Source organism: Apiospora kogelbergensis (genome assembly GCF_038363985.1).
Source record: "Apiospora kogelbergensis strain CBS 113332 chromosome Unknown utg000001l_segment0_segment0, whole genome shotgun sequence".
NCBI classification, from domain to species: domain Eukaryota; kingdom Fungi; phylum Ascomycota; class Sordariomycetes; order Amphisphaeriales; family Apiosporaceae; genus Apiospora; species Apiospora kogelbergensis.
The window spans coordinates 6,465,891-6,485,702 of record NW_027117418.1 but is presented as its reverse complement, the minus strand read 5'-3'; the positions used below and the strand labels follow the sequence as shown (position 1 = coordinate 6,485,702).

General features: G+C 54.2%; 8 protein-coding genes across 8 annotated transcripts; 5 read left to right on the top strand and 3 right to left on the bottom strand.

The window, feature by feature from the left end:
- Nucleotides 1-839: 839 nt before the first annotated feature.
- PG998_002089 (glycoside hydrolase superfamily) lies at nucleotides 840-2,094 on the top strand (the record flags this gene model as incomplete). The annotated part of the gene is made up of 3 exons (XM_066868907.1): nucleotides 840-1,082; nucleotides 1,164-1,376; nucleotides 1,636-2,094. The coding sequence occupies 3 exons, from the start codon at nucleotides 840-842 to the stop codon at nucleotides 2,092-2,094; spliced, it is 915 nt and encodes a 304-aa protein (XP_066737322.1).
- A 1,546-nt stretch (nucleotides 2,095-3,640) lies between these two features.
- Nucleotides 3,641-5,950, top strand: PG998_002088 (uncharacterized protein; the record flags this gene model as incomplete). Its single annotated transcript, XM_066868906.1, has 4 exons — nucleotides 3,641-4,578; nucleotides 4,635-4,641; nucleotides 4,712-5,322; nucleotides 5,377-5,950. The coding sequence occupies 4 exons, from the start codon at nucleotides 3,641-3,643 to the stop codon at nucleotides 5,948-5,950; spliced, it is 2,130 nt and encodes a 709-aa protein (XP_066737321.1).
- A 929-nt stretch (nucleotides 5,951-6,879) lies between these two features.
- Nucleotides 6,880-8,117, top strand: PG998_002087 (uncharacterized protein; the record flags this gene model as incomplete). The annotated part of the gene is made up of 2 exons (XM_066868905.1): nucleotides 6,880-7,955; nucleotides 7,979-8,117. The coding sequence occupies 2 exons, from the start codon at nucleotides 6,880-6,882 to the stop codon at nucleotides 8,115-8,117; spliced, it is 1,215 nt and encodes a 404-aa protein (XP_066737320.1).
- Nucleotides 8,118-8,585: 468 nt separating this feature from the next.
- Nucleotides 8,586-10,291, bottom strand: PG998_002086 (uncharacterized protein; the record flags this gene model as incomplete). The annotated part of the gene is made up of 2 exons (XM_066868904.1): nucleotides 8,586-9,947; nucleotides 10,169-10,291. 2 exons carry the CDS (start codon nucleotides 10,289-10,291, stop codon nucleotides 8,586-8,588), a joined length of 1,485 nt encoding a protein of 494 aa, XP_066737319.1.
- A 388-nt stretch (nucleotides 10,292-10,679) lies between these two features.
- Nucleotides 10,680-12,172, top strand: PG998_002085 (Proline iminopeptidase; the record flags this gene model as incomplete). Its single annotated transcript, XM_066868903.1, has 2 exons — nucleotides 10,680-10,731; nucleotides 10,815-12,172. The coding sequence occupies 2 exons, from the start codon at nucleotides 10,680-10,682 to the stop codon at nucleotides 12,170-12,172; spliced, it is 1,410 nt and encodes a 469-aa protein (XP_066737318.1).
- A 611-nt stretch (nucleotides 12,173-12,783) lies between these two features.
- On the top strand, nucleotides 12,784-13,392 carry PG998_002084 (uncharacterized protein; the record flags this gene model as incomplete). Its single annotated transcript, XM_066868902.1, has 1 exon — nucleotides 12,784-13,392. One exon carries the CDS (start codon nucleotides 12,784-12,786, stop codon nucleotides 13,390-13,392), a length of 609 nt encoding a protein of 202 aa, XP_066737317.1.
- A 49-nt stretch (nucleotides 13,393-13,441) lies between these two features.
- PG998_002083 (uncharacterized protein) lies at nucleotides 13,442-15,506 on the bottom strand (the record flags this gene model as incomplete). The annotated part of the gene is made up of 5 exons (XM_066868901.1): nucleotides 13,442-13,591; nucleotides 13,757-13,783; nucleotides 13,889-15,091; nucleotides 15,172-15,256; nucleotides 15,337-15,506. The coding sequence occupies 5 exons, from the start codon at nucleotides 15,504-15,506 to the stop codon at nucleotides 13,442-13,444; spliced, it is 1,635 nt and encodes a 544-aa protein (XP_066737316.1).
- Nucleotides 15,507-16,067: 561 nt separating this feature from the next.
- On the bottom strand, nucleotides 16,068-19,340 carry PG998_002082 (DNA polymerase theta subunit; the record flags this gene model as incomplete). Its single annotated transcript, XM_066868900.1, has 10 exons — nucleotides 16,068-16,102; nucleotides 16,155-16,260; nucleotides 16,320-16,509; nucleotides 16,577-16,804; nucleotides 16,858-17,301; nucleotides 17,358-17,581; nucleotides 17,636-17,743; nucleotides 17,781-17,796; nucleotides 17,841-18,325; nucleotides 18,396-19,340. The coding sequence occupies 10 exons, from the start codon at nucleotides 19,338-19,340 to the stop codon at nucleotides 16,068-16,070; spliced, it is 2,781 nt and encodes a 926-aa protein (XP_066737315.1).
- Between the last annotated feature and the right edge of the window lie 472 nt (nucleotides 19,341-19,812).

The window sequence follows — 19,812 nt, the reverse complement described above, 5'->3', positions numbered from 1 at the left end:
CATTGCACCCAAGTGATTAACGTTGCAGTAGAATGTCAGCAGTCAACGTGATAAAATCGAGCCCGGTGAGTCATATCGTAAGACTGTTTGAGTTGCTGACGAGTGCGGCCCGTCAACAGTTCCAGCCGGACCAGTTCTTAAGCGGATAGAAGCGCATGTTGAGCTGCTGCTGCACTTCGAAATGGTGGCATGACCTCTCAGGTTTTGGTGGTTCCTTAGTTAATGACGCCAGCTGGCCCCCTTATTGGTTGGGTATCGTGGGTTGCATTCCTACGAAAGTGGCGCCAACATAAAGGGGGAGCAAACCCCTCTACATCTCTGAAGGCTATACCCGAAAGAGCCTGACTATAGGTGACCAGGCCAATACCGTGGTAGTCAATGGCAGTAGCTTCTTACTCAAACCACTTTGCTTCATCCGGGGTTAATTGTATGCAGAGGTATGGCAAACGTCTAGTCTATAAGTACATCGTCTGGAAATGATGCTGACCAAAATTGACCAATCCCCAGGTCCTTTGCCTTTCAGCTCTGGCAACGCGTTGTATATTCCCTGTAAAAAGCAATACTCGAGGAATAAGCCGCCTCCTTAGGCTCACCGTCCGACGATCACATTCGGAAGGTGATTGAAACCTACAATGTAGTAGGCAACTGCTAGAAGACGAACATCATTTTATTGCTTAAACTTTTTCCCTACTCGTAACAGGGGAGTGTCAATGTGCATTTATATACAAATGTAGATATATAGGCCTGTCTCGGGACTGGGGCTGTTCAAAGTTAAAAGTACCCCGAGCAAGATCTCACAAGCACCCATCGAACTCACATTCCTTGTTTGGTTCGATACGATGAGAACTACTACTGTCTTTCTCCTGGCTGTTGCCATAGCAGGCGTCCGCGCTTGGCTGCGTGACCTTGAGACGTTCAACAGGAACACTGTCAGCCTCAAGTGGATGAACCTGCCATCCAAGAACCGCGGCGTCAACCTCGGGAGATGGCTCGTTTCGGACCTGTGGATGATGTCGCAGGAATGGAGCAAGATGAATTGCGTCACTAGCACCACCGGTGAGTGCCAGTCCGAGTTCAACTGTGTGTCCAAGCCGGGCCAGTCGAAGGCAGACACGGCATTCGACAGATACTACCAGGAGTGAATCACCCCAAACGACGTCCAGAAGATCCATGACGCGGGCCTCAACACCATCCGCATCCCCATGGGGTACTGGATCTACCGGGACATCGTGGACTCGAGCGAGCATTTCCCCAAAATCGACCTGAAGTACCTTGATGCCGTCGTCCAGAAGGCTGCCGATCTCGGTATGTTCGTGGTCAGTGACCTCCACGATGCACCAGGTGCACAGAAGTTAGGAGACGAATTCACGGGCCAAGTAAGTATCATTGATACTGCAATACAGCAAACATCTATAGGTGCTTACTAGTATGAGTGATAGTGTCTCACACAGCGGTGGTGGCCTGGCTTCTTCAGCCAGTATAACTATGACCGCGCCGCCAAGTTCCTGACCTGGATGACGTAGCGTATCTACGACAAGCCGTCGTATAGGAAGGCGGTCGGCGTGATCCGAAGTGGTCAACGAGCCGGAGAGGGGAAATGCCCAGTCTCAGCAGGAAAGAGATAACCTGACCTAGGTCTACTATCCCCAGGCGCTGCAGGCTGTGCGGGCTGTCGAGGATGCCAAGGGCATCAACCAAGGTGAACGCCTCCACGTCCAGTTCATGGACCGACTGTGGGACGCCGGCGACCCAAAGTCCAACCTGCCGTCAGGCGACGGCCGCATCATGTTCGACGATCACAACTACGTAGGCGAGGCTATTGACCAGAAGGACGGCGCCAAGCAGGCCGATTACATGTGGTACACATGCAAGAAAGACAACCGCTTGCGCCCGGAAGACCAGCGGCTGGATCTTCTGGACGTGGAAGATGCAGCTGGGCAACCCGCGCTGGGACTACCAGTTGGCCATCAGCTCGGAGTACCAGTTCTTCATGTAGGCAAGTGGTGCGATATAGTGACGCAATGCAGTTCAGACCTATGCGTAGGCATTGTTACCAGAGGTGCTTTATACAGAGCTGTTGTCGACGATACATGAACTTATTCTCGTGCCCTGCTGACTACGCGTGCTGGCGTGCGTGAGTTATGCAGTGAGGATAACTGAGCCAATCAAACCCAGTGTGGCTTGGCATTTCTCTGCTGACCAATTTATTTACTCACGGGGCGGTAGTATATGCCAACCAGATCGTCCTATGCGCCCCAAGCTGCGCATCGGCGATAAACGCAAAAGGCGAAACCTTGGGAGCGCCATGGTGATAGATTAGCACGCCCAATGGCCGTTCTATGCGCAACATGTAAGTACATCGATAACCGAACGTGCGGTGGTATACCTCCATTGCCCACGTTCACTGCATGCGATCAGTGTCATGTCGGTCATCTCGTAGTTGTTTTCGGTGAAAGATTTGGCTGGGTCGGCCAATGAGAAGTGCAAGGCGCCCTCAAAAACCAGCTGCGGGTGGAATGGAATGGAAATGCGAGCGACAAGACGAATCGAGAGGGCTGAGACAAGGCGGATTGGTGGCACACGCTATGTACTGCAGAGCACTACGACATCGTACTTGCAGACAGCCAACAACCAAGTGCTGTAGATGTCGCGACAATCAATATAAGCAGGTGTGACTTGGGCAGCATGTAGATGGACTGACTGACTGACTGGCTGTATATGTACAGTGGGAGTAGCACAGGTCTCGGCCAACCCAAAGGGTGGAAGGGGGCCCCCACTCCAGCGTGCATCATATATGTAAGGTTTCCTTTCCCATCGTCCACTCCATGTCACACGTATAGCCAGTGATAGCTGTCCAATCTCCAGTAAAAGACAGAGGCCAAAAGGAGACGGACCCACGAAAACCCCCTAAAGTAGTGAAAAAGACCCCGCTAGGCTGCCAGAGCTCTCAACCTGGCTGCTGGTTGCCCCGTCATGCTACCCTTACCGACTGTGTGCTACTACTGCCCATGCCACGGCTGCTAATCACTAATCTAGTTGCTTCCCGTTCGAGAGACTGTGTCAAGCTGCCTGTGTGTCGTCAACTCGGGTCGCAGCTGAGCAACATCCGCCAAAAGAAGTCATCCCCAGGCCTCTTGATCGCACTCGCTACTTGGCTTTTTCTCGTACCTCTCCGCCCGACCGCCCCCCCCCCTCTCTCCCCAAAACTGCTTCTTCATTCTTCTTGGAACCAATCATGCACCTGTCGCCGGCCTTCAGCTAGCATTCGTGTCTTTCGTTTTCCGCCCCTGACCACGGTTGCCCACCCCCCGTTTCGCCGGTTCTTTTCCCTCGGGGACATCCCTTTTGATACAGCCTGCCCTCGACATCTGCGACCGAAACCACCTCTCGCAACTTATATACATAAACATACACTAGATTTGGTCACGTATCAATTCTCTTGCTTGCCAGCTACACCGAGCCAGTCAGCCCTATGATTCGTCGTACCCGCCTTCCAGAAGCTACCCTGCTAGAAATACATCTCCATCGTTTTAAACCGACCTGACCAACAACACTCGTCTATAATCTCCCTCCCTTCCGTTTTCTCGATCAATATCTACAGGCCCCCTATCTGCTCGGAGCGAGCCCAGCCGGCGCCATCATGGTCTCGGACGACACGTACGAGATATGCCTGCCGGTCCTGCAGGATCCCTCGCTGGAAGAAGAAGATAAGACGGACAAGCTCGAGGAACTCCTCAAGAAAGAAACCTCACTGAGCGGCAATAGCCTAGAGAACGCCGTGCTTGACGTCCTATGGAGATACCGCGAAGGCGGAGGCACGGCAACCTCACCCCCGCCCATTAGACAGACCATTCTCCGACGCCCGTCTCCCGCCTCTTGGAGGGGGAACTCGTCCGCCACGCCCATCTCCGGCTCCCCGCGTTTGGGCGTGAGTCCTCTTGCGCCACCGGGTTTTGTGCCCAGCACGCTCAGTAGAACAAAGTCGTCGACGGTCTCCCCGTTCTCGTCTCCCCGCCCGTCGCCGCGTCTCGCGTTTGCCGCGCCCGTGATCCCGCATAGCCCGAACCTCAACGCATACGAGTTCGCAAGTGATACCAGCCCTGCTCAGGAAATATATGGCGAGTTCCAGTCAGAGAATGTTGACTGGCTTGTCAGCGACGATGCCCTCAGTATCTCTTCTTCCGTAGGCACTCCGAGCGGCCTGAATGCAGCCGCTCCAGAGTACGTGTCCGCGCAGCAGTCTGACATGACACCTTACGACATGCTACGCTCTATACTGGGGCAGTTCAAGACAGACGACGAGATCGAGGAGGCCCTCGCTCTCCATGGCTATGATCTGAGTGCTACTGTTGCCGCCATCATGGACAGCCAGGGACAGGATTCTACGAATGCCACGCACCTCACTCCGGAAGCTAAGAGCATTCTCATCGGCAAGGCCATGACCCCGGATGCAGGAAGGCCCACTACGCCTTCAGGACAGCCAAAGTCGGGCATAATCTGCAAGTTTTATCTGTCCCAGGGCCAGTGTCTGCGCGCCGACTGCCGTTTCAGTCACGATCTGAGCAATCATTTGTGCAAGTACGTGGGATTCTAGTATGCCGCCTGAAGATATCGTCATATGCTAACTACAATAGGTACTGGGTCATGGGCAACTGCCTTGCAGGCGCAACCTGTATTTTTCTCACACGATCCCGCACATCTCATGAACAAGCTCTCCGTGGATGAAAGTAGCACACCGCCTCAGAAGAATCTCTCGGTGCAGGACTTGGCTTCCTTCCCGGCACTCCGTCCCACTACGCCAGAGCTCAACCCGTTCGCACCCAGCTTCAGCTTCACGACCAATGGCCTTACTCCACCTCCGGGTCTTCGACCGCATAACCAACACGGAAATGAACGTTCGCGATCGCGACCCAACAGCCGCCATCAACCACGGGAGTCACTGGCGGCGCCTGCCATCGATGACAACGATGCGTTCCCCTCCCTCGGCTCGGCGTCCGCGAAGCCCAGCAAGAAGCACCACGGAAAGAGAGGTGGGCATGGGCATGGTCCCAAGGAGAATTACGCACCTAGTTCGATGGCCGATGTGGTCAAGATGTCGCCCTCGCCCACGCCATCTGTGGGCAAGCCAGACACCAAGAAGATTGGGCGCAACGGAAGCTCTACTAATATGCGGGGTGGTGAGAATAGCGCCGCAGCCCAATCAATCCCCAGCCCTAAACACATCCCATGGTTGGAAACGGGAGACAAGGCCAACAAAGCCTATCTCAAGGCTCGCCAGGAGGCCATCAGACACGGTGGCCTCCGCAACAAGTTTCTACAAAGGTAGGCTCTAGGCGACATTTCCATCAAGACATTTGCTAATCATAGCCCCCTTAGTGCTGCTCAAGCCTGGAACCGAAACGATGCCCGAGCTGCCAAAGCACTCAGCCTCCGAGGTCAGAGTGAAAACGACCTTATGAGGAAAGCTCACCGTGACGCCGCCAGAGAGCTATACGAGGAGCGCAACAAGGCCGGCAGTGGCGGAACCGAGATCTACGTGGACCTCCACGGACTGCACCCCGAAGAGGCCGTCGAGTATCTGGAACGCGTGCTCCTGGACAACAGCAAGGAAAGCCGCCCCGTCTACGCCATCACCGGAACCGGTCACCATAGCAAGAATGGCAAGGATAAGGTAGGCAAAGCGATTCGCAACTTCCTCAACGAATGGCGCTATGCATACCGTGAGTTCTCGGTCCCTGGAGACCGCAACAACATGGGCGGCATTCTGGGCATCGATGCACGAAGCTGGGACAAGTCACTGTCCCGCGAGAGCGATGGTGCCAAGGACCAGGACGAGGCAAAGGAGAAGGTGGACATCCTCAGTCAAGGAAAGGAGATTGGGGATGGTGCCGTCAGGCTTCTAGTTAGAGATCCCCCGAAAGGCCCCAGCGGAGGGAGTAGAGTCAGGTGACAGATAGAGAAGACAAATAAAGAAAGGAACCAATAAATCCTACATGGTTGATACTTGCCAGTGATTGATAGTTGCTGAGCAGATGTAAGAATGGATTGGCATGCAGATTGCCGATTTGATCACCAATGACTAACGAATGGACTTACATACCTAATGGGGGGCCATAGCTCCCCCCCCTTATAGTACCTACTCAAGTACTGGCCTTAGCCCCTGGGTTAGGCTGCCATCGGGGCCGGAGCTGTCGGGGTTCCTTTTCAGACTGGCAAAAGACCCCTGCATGAATGTACATGATGTAATCCACTCACGGCTGCGTCTAGGCCCTCGTGTTTAGCAGCCATCAGGTAGAGGTCAAGCCTTGCTACGAGTCTGTGACATGGAGCTGGACCAGATGAAACGAGTCAATGGTTAAATTTGGGCAAAGAGATGTTTTCTGGCCTTCTCTGGGTATTGCAGGTTGCAACTAATGGGTACTCCCGTGGTTTTTGATTGTCAATCAAATAGCTGGGCCTGTAAAACATTCGTCGATTTCCATTCATCCAACCTTTTCTCTCCTGCCATCGATCCCGCCCGTCAGCCAGCTTGTGTGTCGTGGCTGAGCTTCGATCCGCCCGTCTTACTACATACACATAAATATAACGTACATTACTTGCTTTACTTACCTAAGTGCAGCAGTGTCCTTTTGAATACCCAAACGGTTGCAACTGATCAAAGCAAGAATCATTGACATGGAGGAATAGCCGTGGGAGAGACAAATACCATCAGTCTGGAAGGCCCGTCAGCTTTTCTAGTCAACCCACCGCTAGAGATAGAACCAGACTCACTATCACATTCCTCCTTGACACCGGAGAAATTGGGACGAGAAGAAGAATAGCCTGGTCTTGCTTGGCGTTTCCCGCAGGCACATATCGCTCTACCCTCCTACCGCCAACATGCCCGCCGACTACGCCTCCACCGCGCAAGCGCTCTCGCTGCCCATCTCGCCGATCGGCACGCCCTCCCCCCGTCCTCAGAGCTCATCCCCGACGAGTCCTTCTTCCCGCCAGCATCGGCCGCCGCCCTGGGTGCGCCCGGGCCGAACCAATTCCAACGCAACCCGTCTCTCGACCGCCTCCTTTGCGCGCCGCATCAACAGCAGCCATGACGAACCACAGCCCTGGGGCGCCCGGATCCTCCAGACGAGCACCGACACGATGAACTGGGTGCTGCGGATGTACTCGCGCCTGACGTTCTGGCAGCAGATCGCGGCGTCGGTGGCGGGCGTGGGCGTGCTGGTCCTGGGCGTCGTGTTCCTCGTCTTCTCGCACCGCATCTTCGCCTGGCTCACGCCCTTCGCGCAGGGGTGGCGCGACCTGCCGGGCGGCTGGCTCATCGTCTGGCTCCTGACGTTCGGCTGCGCCTTCCCGCCCATGATCGGCTATAGCACCACCATCACCATCGCGGGGCTGGTCTACGGCTTCCCGGGCGGCTGGCCCATCGTGGCCACGGCGACGGTGGCGGGCTCGACCACGGCCTTCTTCACGAGCCGCACCGTCTTCAGCAGCTACGTCGACCGCCTCGTCGGCAACGACAAGCGCTTCGTCGCCCTGAGCCAGGTCCTGCGCCACGACGGGCTCTGGGTCCTGGCCGCCATCCGCTTCTGCCCCTTGCCCTACAGCCTGAGCAACGGCTTTCTCGCCACCATCCCCAGCATTAGCCCCGTGAGCTTTGCGCTCGCGACGGCGATGGCCTCGCCCAAACTGCTAATTCACGTCTTTATCGGCAGCCGTCTCGCCATGCTGGGCGGCGACGCCATGACGGCCGGTGACAAGGCCATCAACTACCTCAGCATGCTCTTCAGCATGGTCCTGGGCACCGCCATCGGCCTCGTGATCTACCGCCGCACCATGGCCCGCGCCAAGGAGTTGGCACTGGAAGAGGCGGCCGAGACGGGCGGCGTTATCGACCCCACGGGCGAGATGCCCTTCGGCGAGTACGACGATGGCGAGGACGGGGACTTGGAGCGGGGGTTCTCTCGACTGCCATGGGCAGTGGTGGTAGGTCATCGAGGCGGGGTGAGTCGGATGCTGCGGCGTTGATGGACGATGATGACATCTCTCTGTGGGAAACCGACGCCATGGAGCACGGTTATAGGGACGATGACAGCACGAACGAAACTACCGATAAATAGGGCGTACAGTTATTGTATCACCATCAAACAATAGACAGGCGGGCTAAGGTCCATGGGACGGCGGAGTTTATCTGGCTAGGCGTTCAGGATTACTATGAATTCAACAATCTAGGAAGGGTTCGGTATTTGCGGTGCCTTTCTGTCGCGATACACGTCTTGGGTGGTAAGAAGCAGCATGGATGGAAGACAGAATATCGTGGCGACAAGGGCAATGCAATGCATGTATATGTTCCAATTGAACTATCGAAAGCTGTGCCGCAAACTCTCTTCGGGGTATCTTGAGTCTCATCAACCGATCAGTGCAAACTAAGTATACAACTAACGCCATGCCCATGCCTGTTACGTAGAAACGCCTCGCAACAAATCGAAAACCCTAAATCCATGTTGTTGCCGGCTCAAATATGAAAGGGAAAGAAAGAATCAGTGTTCAATAAGCGTCACAATGGTGGTGGTGGTGCCATGAGACTACTACTGTTGCCCTTGGAAGTGCTGCATGAACTGCACAGCTTGTTCCATGGGATATCCAATAAAGACTGGTCCTGTGAAGATCATCTGAGGTGTGTTTGCCGGTGTAGGGCGTGCAAATTGCTTGGCATCTAGGAACGTGGGTTGACCAGGGACCGTCATGGGAGGTGGAGGAGGAGGAGCACGGGTTTGAGTAGTAGGACTAAAGGGCAACTGGCTTGCAGCACCATCAAGCCTGTCTGAACTTTTGTCTTCCAGTGTAGGCATGGGCGGAGGAGTCAAGCCGTTAAACTTCATCTTGGTATGATCGAAAGGACATTTACCGGGTTTCTTACCTGGCGTCTCAGGGTTTTGCACAGGCGAGGGCATATGCACTGGCGCAGGCGGCGGCGATTCTGGACGCTCAGGACCGTCGCCTCGCTGCGACAGTGTGTCGTATATCGGCACGGATATACCCCATGGGCGACTGGGAGACTCGCCCACGCGCACCTCCTTGAGTGGACGATCGAAGTGACTTTGGCGATCATCGTCGACTGACGAGTTGCCCTCCAACGCAGTTCGGTCAGGGTCATCAGTAATGGCACTGACAGTCTCGGCCCACGTCTGGACCCGCTCGTCCGAGGTTCTCTCGACATCACTCTGGGGTCTCGTGTCTTGCTCAGGCAGCATGGGCTGATGAATCCGGCTGAGCCCTTCGACCATGTGGACCAGACTTCCGTACTTGGCATCCAGTTTTCGGATGTGCTCCTCATTCTTTTGATATCTGCGTACGCACACTTCATGGCTACGTGGAAGCTCATGCTTATGCGTCTCTAGATAGTGAGCGATCTCCTCGGGTGAGTGTTGATCCATATATCGTATGGGACACTTGGAAGCACCGCCCTGAGCCGAGGCGTGTTGCGAGCCGGTCTCCTCATACATAGCGGCGCAAATAGGATCAGACGATTGATGAGGCGTGGAGTCTACGTTGCCTTGCTGGCTGCCATCTTGAGCATTTTGAACCTCGGCCTCTTCCGAGATGGGTCTCGAGAAGGGACAGTCCAGTGAGCCTTTTTTCTTGCCCTCGACGGTGAAGTCTTGTTCCAGAATTGTAGACATGGACGTCATAGTAGTGGGATGCATCGATTCTTCTCTACTCGATTGGCTGCTCCGGCTCAACTCGGTAAGAGAAGAGGCCGCACTCCGGCCCTCCCGGATGAGCAGTGCAATCTGGTGCTTGGAGTCGGAAGGGTTCCGCTTGGGTAGAGGGACGGGGTTTGTGTTGGCTAGTGCAGAGTTTTCCAATTCTGGAGGCAGCTGCAGCTTCACCAGCGTCTCTGAGATTTCTGTCGAAGCCGGCGCATATCTGTCGGCGAGCTGTTGGTACTGTAAATAGTGTTCAGGTCAGTCAGGCAGCTCCGAACACAATGGAGATGGGCAAAATGTAGAGGTAATAGTAGTGTGAGTCAGACAAGTGGTAAATGGTTGTCAATCTGTGCTGCGTGAGGCAGCTCTTGATCTAGAGCTAATGTGTATCATCATACAAAAGGGGGAAGAGAGAGAGAGAGAGAGAGAGGAATCCAAGAGGAAGCAGAATGCGTTCTTACCTGTTCATGCGCATAGCGGAGCTTGTGCTCCAAGATGGTCTGCCGGTCAGTTAGATTCTGGACTTCATTTGCCAGGGCGCTGAAGGAATCAATCAGGGTCTGTGTGAGGCCCTGTTGATTCATAGCCTGCAGGGTTTGAGTCTGTTGTCAGACTGGGAGGGAAAGAAGGGTTTTCTGTTCTTGGTTTGATGAAGATGAGGATGGAGGAGGCTGGAGGAGAAGAAATAGTTCGCAGGAATGCATGCAGCAGCTTATGCAGCGTTTTGGTTGGGGACGTCCATCGGCCGGGCAGCGTCGGAGATGGAGCCTATTTTCCCTGTCCAGCTAGCCGGTACACATTCATTCAGCGTCCTTCCCCTCGGTCAATCAATGCCCGACAAATGCTGCAGCTAGCAAGGCAACATGTGTATGGAAATCACAGCAGGGGGCTTTCTGCGGCCACGTCTTGTCTTGATCAATCAAACATCACCTCCAGCCAGTGTTGTTTGCCCAAGCACTTACTTAATCAATCATGGATTGCGTTGCCAAACTTGTCTCCAAGAGCCAGCCGTATTTGGTCCCCGGTATGTTGCAATCGACTTGAACTTGAACTTGACCGACAAACACAGTCAGTGCAAAGTTCAACTAATGTGAGGTAAAATCCCAGGCAAGATCTTGGTGGCCGAACTCTGGTTCGAAGTGCCTCTGGACTACGCCAACCCTGATTCTCGGAAGCTCAAGCTGTTCGCCCGTTCGGCTGTCCGATACGAGAGGCCGATAGTAGAGCCCGCTGCCGGCGACAAGTCCCACCAAAAGCCTTACCTGGTCTACCTCCAGGGAGGTCCAGGCTATGGCAATCCTCTCCCCCAAGACAGTCCCTTGTCGACTTACATGCTCGACAGAGGATACGAGCTCCTCTTGCTCGACTATCGTGGCGTTGGCCTCAGTTCCACCGTCTCCGCCGAGACCCTTCCTCTCGTTGGCGGACCTCGGGAACAGGCCGACTATCTGAAGCTGTTCCGGGCCGACAACATTGTCCGAGACTGTGAAGCCGTCCGCAAGTGTCTCACCAAGGACTACCCAGCAGAGAAGAAGAAATGGTCCATCTTCGGCCAGTCGTTTGGCGGCATGACCAGCCTGACATATCTCTCTTTCCACCCTGAGGGATTGCGAGAGTCGTTCATCACAGGTGGGCTGGCCGCCTTAGACAAGGGCCCCGAGGAAGTCTACACCTTAACCTACAAGAAGGTCACGGAACGCAACCAAGACTACTACAGGAAATTCCCTGGTGATGTCGCTGTCGTCAAGGAGGTCGCCAAGAAGATTCTTGAGCTTGGAGGCAGCGAAGGTGTTCTTCTCCCGGGCGGCGGCCAACTGACGGTCTCACGACTGATGACTATTGGCCTCAACTTTGGCGCCCATGGAGGCATCGACCAGGTCCATAATGTGATACTCAAGATGAAAGCAGATCTTGATCAGTTTGGCATCTTTACTCGGGCGACCCTGAACTCCTTTGAGCAGGACCAGGGCTGGGATAACGCTCCAATCTATGCCATGCTTCACGAGCCCTGCTGGATATACGGGCCAGGTACAGCGGCGAATTGGGCGGCCGAGCGTGTGGGCAAGGCACTGAGCCGCTACCAGTGGCTCAACAAGGACTGGCCTGGGCCGCAGTCGCTGAAAGAAGATGAGCCCATGTACTTTTCCGGGGAGATGGTCTACTCGTTCTATTTCGACGTCTGCAGTGGGTTGAAACCACTCAAGGAGACTGCGCAGATTCTTGCCGAATTCGACAGCTGGCCATCTCTCTACAATATCGAGCAGCTCCAGAAGAACGAAGTCCCGGTCTACGCGGCGTGCTATGAGGACATGTACGTCGATCCTGGAACGGCTAGGATTACCGCCTCGAGGATCAAGGGGATCAGGGTATTTGAGACCAACGTCCTTTACCACAGCGCACTAAGGAGTCGGTCGCAAGATGTGTTCCGTGAGCTGTTGAGATTGCGTGACGATACCATCGACTAGTTAGAGATACAGGAGAGCCGGGTCAGTGGCAACTGCCGCCGTACGTTTACGTCACTGTCTGATTTCTAACTCATATCGTTACTAATCAATTACAATGGATACATCGTAGCATCTCGGATGCTCCAATGCTTAGAGACAATCGTAGTTGCTGCCAGGGTCACCGCTACCCAGTCCGTCAATGCCCATTCTACCGTCATCTAGTTATCCCATTACCAATCCTCAACAGTTGGGATATACAGCTACAGATTAAATAGCTAGCGACCGGAATTCTAGCAGCTTCATCAGTAACTTCTCGTACACGAGCGCGCTCGGTGAGTGAGAGACTGGCAACAAACAGAGACAGCACTCCAACGACCCAACGACCAACAACAGAAACCTGCACCATCCGCTCCAATATGTCCCTGTTATGCTTCGTGCTGGCCTGCATCAAGGGTGTTGTCCTTGGTTTCTACAAGTTACTGTCACGTTTGGAGCAATGTTCACTTTGCCTGTATCCCACCTTCAATTGTAACTCCGTCAGTCTTCGTTGTGGTCACACTTTCCACCTGCGCTGCTTGCTGCACAGAGTTCTCGCGAGCCCCGACCGGCTGCCGGACTGCCCACAATGCCCGATGCCCCTAGCTGACTACCACGGCGACACGTGCGACTGCAAGCCCCCGCCGAGAGAACGCTATAAAGGCCGCCTAAGCGACCCGACCGGCTACCCTCCTTCGACACATAAGCCGGCAAAAGCCCAAGCCCTCCTCCCCAACGAGTATGTCTCTCCCCCGCGCCCGGGATCTGAGCTAGCGATACGCCAAGACAACAGCTCTGGATGTATATTGGAGAGGCTGTTGAGACTCCAGAACGCAAACGTCTACCCCGGCCAGGAGGTCCGCTTGACTATCGTCGTGCGAGAACCAAGACGACAGCCCGGCGGTTGGATGTCGAGATTGTACACCAATCAGCAAGACGAACGCGACTTTGCCCATTTCTATTCCAAACTGAAAAGGGACACCGAGGACTTTCTGGGGCGCTCAGCCTTGATGCTGAATACGGCCATCCACGAACTGGGTTGGATGAAGAATCGCATTATACGCTGGGTTATGCGTTGGCTACCTACCCTGGTCGACTTGGCATTCCGACTCCCCCAGGAAGCTGCTCGATTCCTTTGGCACCTGTCGTGTTGGTTCCGCCGTAACTTCCCAGAGCTTCTGGTGGGGAGATCGAAAACTGACTGACGGACGACAACACGACGGCTGATAGCTCGTGCGGAGGATGAAATCATCGTTACATAGGTACCCGAGTCGCCACGTTAAACCAAAAGTTACACCGGTCTTTAAGCTCGGCGAGCTTTGCCGTCGAGAACCCTCGCTCATCAACCACATATTCTAGACCGGATTTCAGGGGTGGTACATCGGGAACATCTTTGGGGGTAAGCTTCATATCGTTAGGGTCTCCGGTCATGAAGAAGGAACGCAGAGCACCTTGATTGTTGGTTGAGTTAGTCATAACTGTGTGTGTATTATCGAAAGCCCCATTGACATCGTCATCATCATCGATGGCACAGGCATCAATCAGCTACTACCGCTGCTGTTTACTTACCTGCATAGCCTTCATAATGGAGACGATCTGACTGTTGGGATGAATTGACCGTATTCCACTAAAGTCACGAGCAAGAAATTCAGTATATGTGCGACTTCAACTCCGAAAACCCCCGCCACTCCACTCACTTACCCAATAGACGTCCGAGGCATGCTTGGCCGGCGCGATCGTGTATTCGCCCAGCCAGCTGCCTCTGGGTGCCGTGCCTGTCATCCAGTACGCCGGACAGGCTAGGACAGAGTCGCGATACACCAGCCCGGCCCGGGTATACGTGTCGTTATAGCCACCTCGCAAAGTGCCCATACTTCCGCTCGGCGGGTACAGCTGCTCGAGCCTCTGGCGGTCTGCGCTGGAAAAGCCGGGCAGATAACCCGCAACCCACTCGCGGAACGAGGCGACAGAAGCATTGAACTGCGGTGCGTCTCCCGTACTCGTTGCGCTGCCCAGCCCGGTTGGGACGAAGCTCTCTCCCTCGTGCGTGTTGTACATGGCGAAAGCAACCTGCAAGGTGTTATTGTCACGACGTGGTGTAGCCGAAGTAGCATCGGCGGCGGCTACAGCCTCGGATAGGGGCTCTAAAAGAAACTTCCCGTCGATCACAGGAACCCACGAGTAGTATGACGTCGTGTACTTAAGGCTCTGAGTGATCTGTAGGCTCGCATCGCGAATCGTCTGTACATCCGCCTGCTTCAGGCAGGCCAGACTGTCGACGGTTGCGCCGCTGCAGCCCGTCAGGTTGGCCAGCCTATCGTACCGCCATTGCGCCTCGGGCGCCTCGTTGCGGTAAGTCTTGGGCCAGAACGGGCTCGACGCCAGGGCTTGCCGGAATAACGGGGGCGATGGACCGCCTGGCTGTTGTTGTTGATGCTGTTTTCGTCCCTGATGCGCAGCGGCAGATATGACCTGCGCCACGACGCTGCCACCCCCGGCCGACTGGCCCCAGATGGTGACGCGGGCCGGGTCGCCGCCAAAGCGGCAAATGTGCTTCTGCGTCCAGCGGAGTGCCATTTCCTGATCTAGCAGGCCCGCGTTCGTGTCCGAGAAGGGGTCCGCGGCGACCTGGCGCCCAGGCAAGAATCCGAAGGCGTTGACACGGTAGTTTGGATACACGAAGAGCATGCCATCGTCAGCGTCCTTGTCATGGTCGTTGTCCTTGCTAGCGGATGAGGAAGATACATTGAGAACCGGGTAGGCGGAAGGTGGGATAGTGAAGGACGCAGAGCCCTGGGCGAAACCCCCGCCGTAGAAGGTCACGACGACGGGGCGCAGGGGCTGGCCCTCGGTCCAGGGGCGGCTGTAGAGGCCAAGGTATAGGCAATCTTCGGAGCCATTGACCTTGAACGGGGATGCCATCCTAGTTAGTACACGCATACCGTTGAGTCGACTGCTCAGAGTCATCCACCATAGATACTCACTGTTCTCTGAGGGCACATGTCGAACGTTTGGCTCGAGTTATACACTTGATTGCCCAAAGGCAGTGGCGGCTGTGGTGCGCGGAACCTGGGAACTCCAACTATTCAGTCCGACAACTCACTCCATGTGATTCTCAATCCCGCACGAGGGGCTCATGCATGCCCTACCTGTTCCCGCCCACCGGTGGTGCTGCATAGGGGATCTTCTGCCAGTAAGAGATATTGTACTCAGCGTTATACGCTCCTTGGAAGGTACCATAGCCAAGGTGCGCCACCAAGCTCTGTGCTGGAACAAGACTGGCCAGTAATGGCGCTGCAACTAATTGATGTGCCCTCATCTGGTGTCTTCTATAGCGCAGATCGTGCGTCGAGGACAATACTTGCTATCTAATAATCTCACAACAAACCGAAATACATGCTTACCATCGCTACTCAAAAGCAACGCACATATACCCCGCGTATTTACACTCGGGGTATATCCCTCCATCAGGTGTCTGGGCTGCCGTTTTGGGCAAGCCACACCCGCCATTTCTGGCAAACTCCGGGAGAACCCCCGGCAAGCACATCGGCGAAACCGGCGTGGCTCTATCGTACTGGGACGGTAGTATGGGGGTTGGTTCAGGGATTGAGTAGTAGCGATGGAAATATGCATGCAACTGTCGACGTCTTTCAACGACAGGTAGAGCGATGCGTTTCTTTGTTTGGTCTTCGGAAAGATCTCGACTCTACTCTAGGCGGTGTAAGCCCATGGCAACTCTAACATGCTTCTATCCTAACGATACCAAAGGACCACAGGGCCGGTCGCAAAAGCCACGTTTACCGACTCTGTGCAGGCATAGTAATGCAACGGAAGGAAATCAATGCCAATGTACACCTGCCTCTTAGGACAGGACAGACTGTTATTCTTCGTCAATCTCTTGCTGCATCTCGATTTCTGCAATGGGTTAGCACGTGGCATCTTCTGTATGAAAGCCGCTTATACGTACGCCATAGTTTGTTAGCCGAATCCGAGATAACATTGGCCTTGGCCAGCAGCTTCTCCTCGTATTTCTGCTCGTCCTGCGATTTCAGACGTAGCTTTGTTGGTTGCGCCTGATGGCTCGTCAGTCTGTAATGCTGTACACTCTGCAGTACGCCGTATCGGTATTTACCTGCATCAAAACTGGCACGAGTTCTTTGGGGTCTGCATTCGCAATTGCTGCCACGGATTTGTATCCGTTCTCATAGAAGACTCGAGCAGTTCGGCTCTTGACATAAGTGATCTGTGCGAGCGCCAGCAAGTCGTCCTTAGCTCCGGCCTTAAGCCTGTCGGCGACGTGATCAAGTACTGCTGCCATGACACTAATCCCGTGTTAGTCAGAGGTTATATGGACAGCCCACGAGCTGGGAGATAAGCGGGATGACATACCCCCAACCCATGAGTTGGCAAAACTTGATCATCCCCGCCGCGAAACCCTGGCAGGTTTGGGCCAGAGTCTGGACTGTACCCCTGGGCACGTCGAATTTCCGTGCCACAAGATGTATGGGTATTTCGTTGCACATATCTCGAAGTTGAAGGGCCAAGTAAAATCTGCCATACACCCGCGCTAGTTCCTTCTCTTCAGGCGTACATACCTTCATCTTCCCTCCTTGGGCCCTATTGTAAAGTCAGCCACAGAGGGATGCATGCTAACAATGCAAGATACTGACATGCGGTTGACCACAGTGGGCTTGAGGCTAAGGAAGGTAAGGACTCGTAGGCCACTCTCGTCTAGTCCCTCCAACTCGTCTCTGAAAACTTTCCAGTTGATAGTGATGGAAAAGTCCTGCACGGGTGTGAAGGTGTAAAGAATATGCATTTCACCATCCATCACGAAAGCCCGCAAGGCTCTCTGTAACTCTCGATGGACAAAAGCACCATCTTCTGGTTCTAGAGATGAAGCCACGACAGCTTTGCCCAGTTGGGTAGCTTGATGATTTCCAGAGTCGTCAAATTCGATGAAGCCCATTTCGCTAAGATCTTTCAGACCTGATTCAACATGACCTTGTATGGTGCCTGGGCTCTCTGTTTGATTTAGCAGGGTTCTACTCACAAAGTCCGCGAGCGAATCTCTTCCTGTAGCGAGACGTATTGCGACTGATTCGAGCAGCGCGCTGTGCGACTAATCATCAGCCATCCCGAAATACCGAGTCCGTGGGCGGAGTCTTACCGCTGAATTCTGTGTTTGTCTGTCATGAGTCCACTGGAGACCCGAGGCAATTCGGCATGCATTAACTCAATGACTTCCTCGAGGTCGGCTTTGCGACAGCAAAGATATGTCTCGCCGATCTCGTCCTTGCCCTTCCTCCCCGCTCTCCCACGCATTTGTCGCAACATGGAGGGCCCAACAAGATCGCGGCCCATGCGCGCATTATGTAGGATCACTCGTCTAGCCTGAGACATAATCAGTCATGAGGCTATGGCTGTAGAAGTTGGACTGGAGCGTACAGGCAAGTTAATGCCGGCGGCTAAGCTACAGGTGGCAACTATGACCTTGAGTACACCACTGTCGTAGGCACTCGCGAGAAGGTCGCGCTCCTCAATCGTCAAGCCCGCCTATAGGTGTTATTAGACTGCGACAAAGACGGCACACGGCTCTGTACTTACATCTGCATTGTGTCAGCTCTATTGGGACACAATATCCGTCAAATACATACGATGAAAAGCAACACCAAACGGTATAGTTTCGGCAAGACTGGGGTCTAACCCCGTGGGTAAACTTCGTAGCTCCCCTAATAGATCTGATCTCTGATCCGAGACAGCCGGGTCGATCTCGTACAAGTCGGGTAGAACGCGGGCTACCAGGCGAGCGTCTGATTCGCACCCTGGCCGACTGCTACAGAAAATGAGAACACCATAGCCAGATCGCACAGTTTCGTTGGCAAGAGCAATGACGGCATTGAGAACAGGGTCTTTGAATTCCTTGTGATCAGAAGGGCGGATCAACCTGAGGTGTGCTGACGAAGACTGTGTAGGTAAAGTTTTAGAAGCAACTTGACTGACTGCTTTCAGCAGAGAGCCGGTGGCCGAGGCAGCATATATCTTCGATTCGTAAACTAGGTGCTCTTCAATGGGCACTGGCCGGTAAAACGTTTGGTAGGTGTGTGCATTCAGCCACTTGGCCAATATATCGATGTTCTGAACGTATTAGTAACGCGTAGTCACAATCTACCAACGGAAGCATATTTGAAGAGATCTACCAACTTACAGACAATGTTGCGCTCATGCCAATAATCTGCACGTTTTGCTCGAGACTGAGAAGCTTGGTGGCCATCAACTCAAGGAGATAGCCACGGTGGTCGTCATCGATCATGTGCAACTCGTCGAGCACAACTGCTCGGAGTTTGACAATGGAATAATCATCTATGGCGGTATTGATCAGGGTATTCGCCTTTTCGAAAGTACAGACTCCGATATCGAAGTCTGCCCAAGCAGCTCTCACCTTGCCGCCGCCGAAGAAGCCGACGACTCTGATGGTCCCTTCGTCTGCCCTCTTGCGCCAGAGAGATTCTTTGACGGATCCTCCTTCGGGCTCTTTACGACGAATTCCCTGGACTGCATTTCGAATCCACCGAACTTTTTCCTGCACCAAGGCAACATACGGAAGAATCAGAAGTGCCTTGGAGCTGGGATCTTCAAGAACCCTCTTGAGCATGAGGACATCGGCTACCAATGATTTGCCGCCACCCGTTGGAGCAGTGTAGACCAGGTTTTTCTCACCCGTCAAGATACCTGGCCCCATGAGACACTGCTTCTGCCAGGGGTATATGTCCTTGATGCCAAGCGAAGCAAAGTTCGTGATCAAACTCTCTGGAAGCGCATATCGAGGGTGTGACAGCTGTAGCGCCCTGTCCACAAAGGACGTGGGCGTTGATGATATGGCTTTCCTCTGAGAATATTCGGATATCTCCTGGCTTGCACCTGGGTCTGTGGCGTCTATTGCACTTGCCTGCAACCTTGATATTGCTGTACCGACAGAGGATGCTCTCTGAAACCCCGTCCTCTCCACCAGAATCCGAGAGTCGTTGCCGTGTACATCAGCGGTGGAGAAAGACCTTTTGGTTCCCGTGACTGCAGTGAGGTTGTAGGTCTGGTGCTGCTGGGCTACATTTTGCACTGTGGTGTGATGAAACACTCCTTGTCGTGAGGCCATAGTGGCTTTCTAACAGAGAGCAGGAATCTGATTGGAGGGGCGGGTCTGGCATGTTTGTCCAGGATTGTCAGAGCTTAGTTCGTGACTCGTCTGCGACATGGATTTGGTCATCGAAAAGAAGCAACCTTCAAGAGGAGTGAACCGTGCAAGTAAGTACCTATTCAGACCAAGGGAGACGTATCCAGCTCCCACCGATCGCCGGATGAAATTAGTGACTCCAGCCCGGAGCGACGCGAGGGGGATTCAGGGCCGGGCAACGCACTCCACTCCCACGCGAAATCACGTGGCTGATTGAGGAGGTTCCCTCGGTCATTTAAAGTGATTGCATGGTATGGTATTGGCTGGCCTGTGCGTTTTTCCCCTGGCAGCCTGGCAGAGCTGGTTCCGATCCAACGTCAGGTCGTGTTCGTCCATCAATTGACCTCTCTTTTGGAGCCTGCAGCTGGGAATATCCGGACACGCCAGTCTGGTA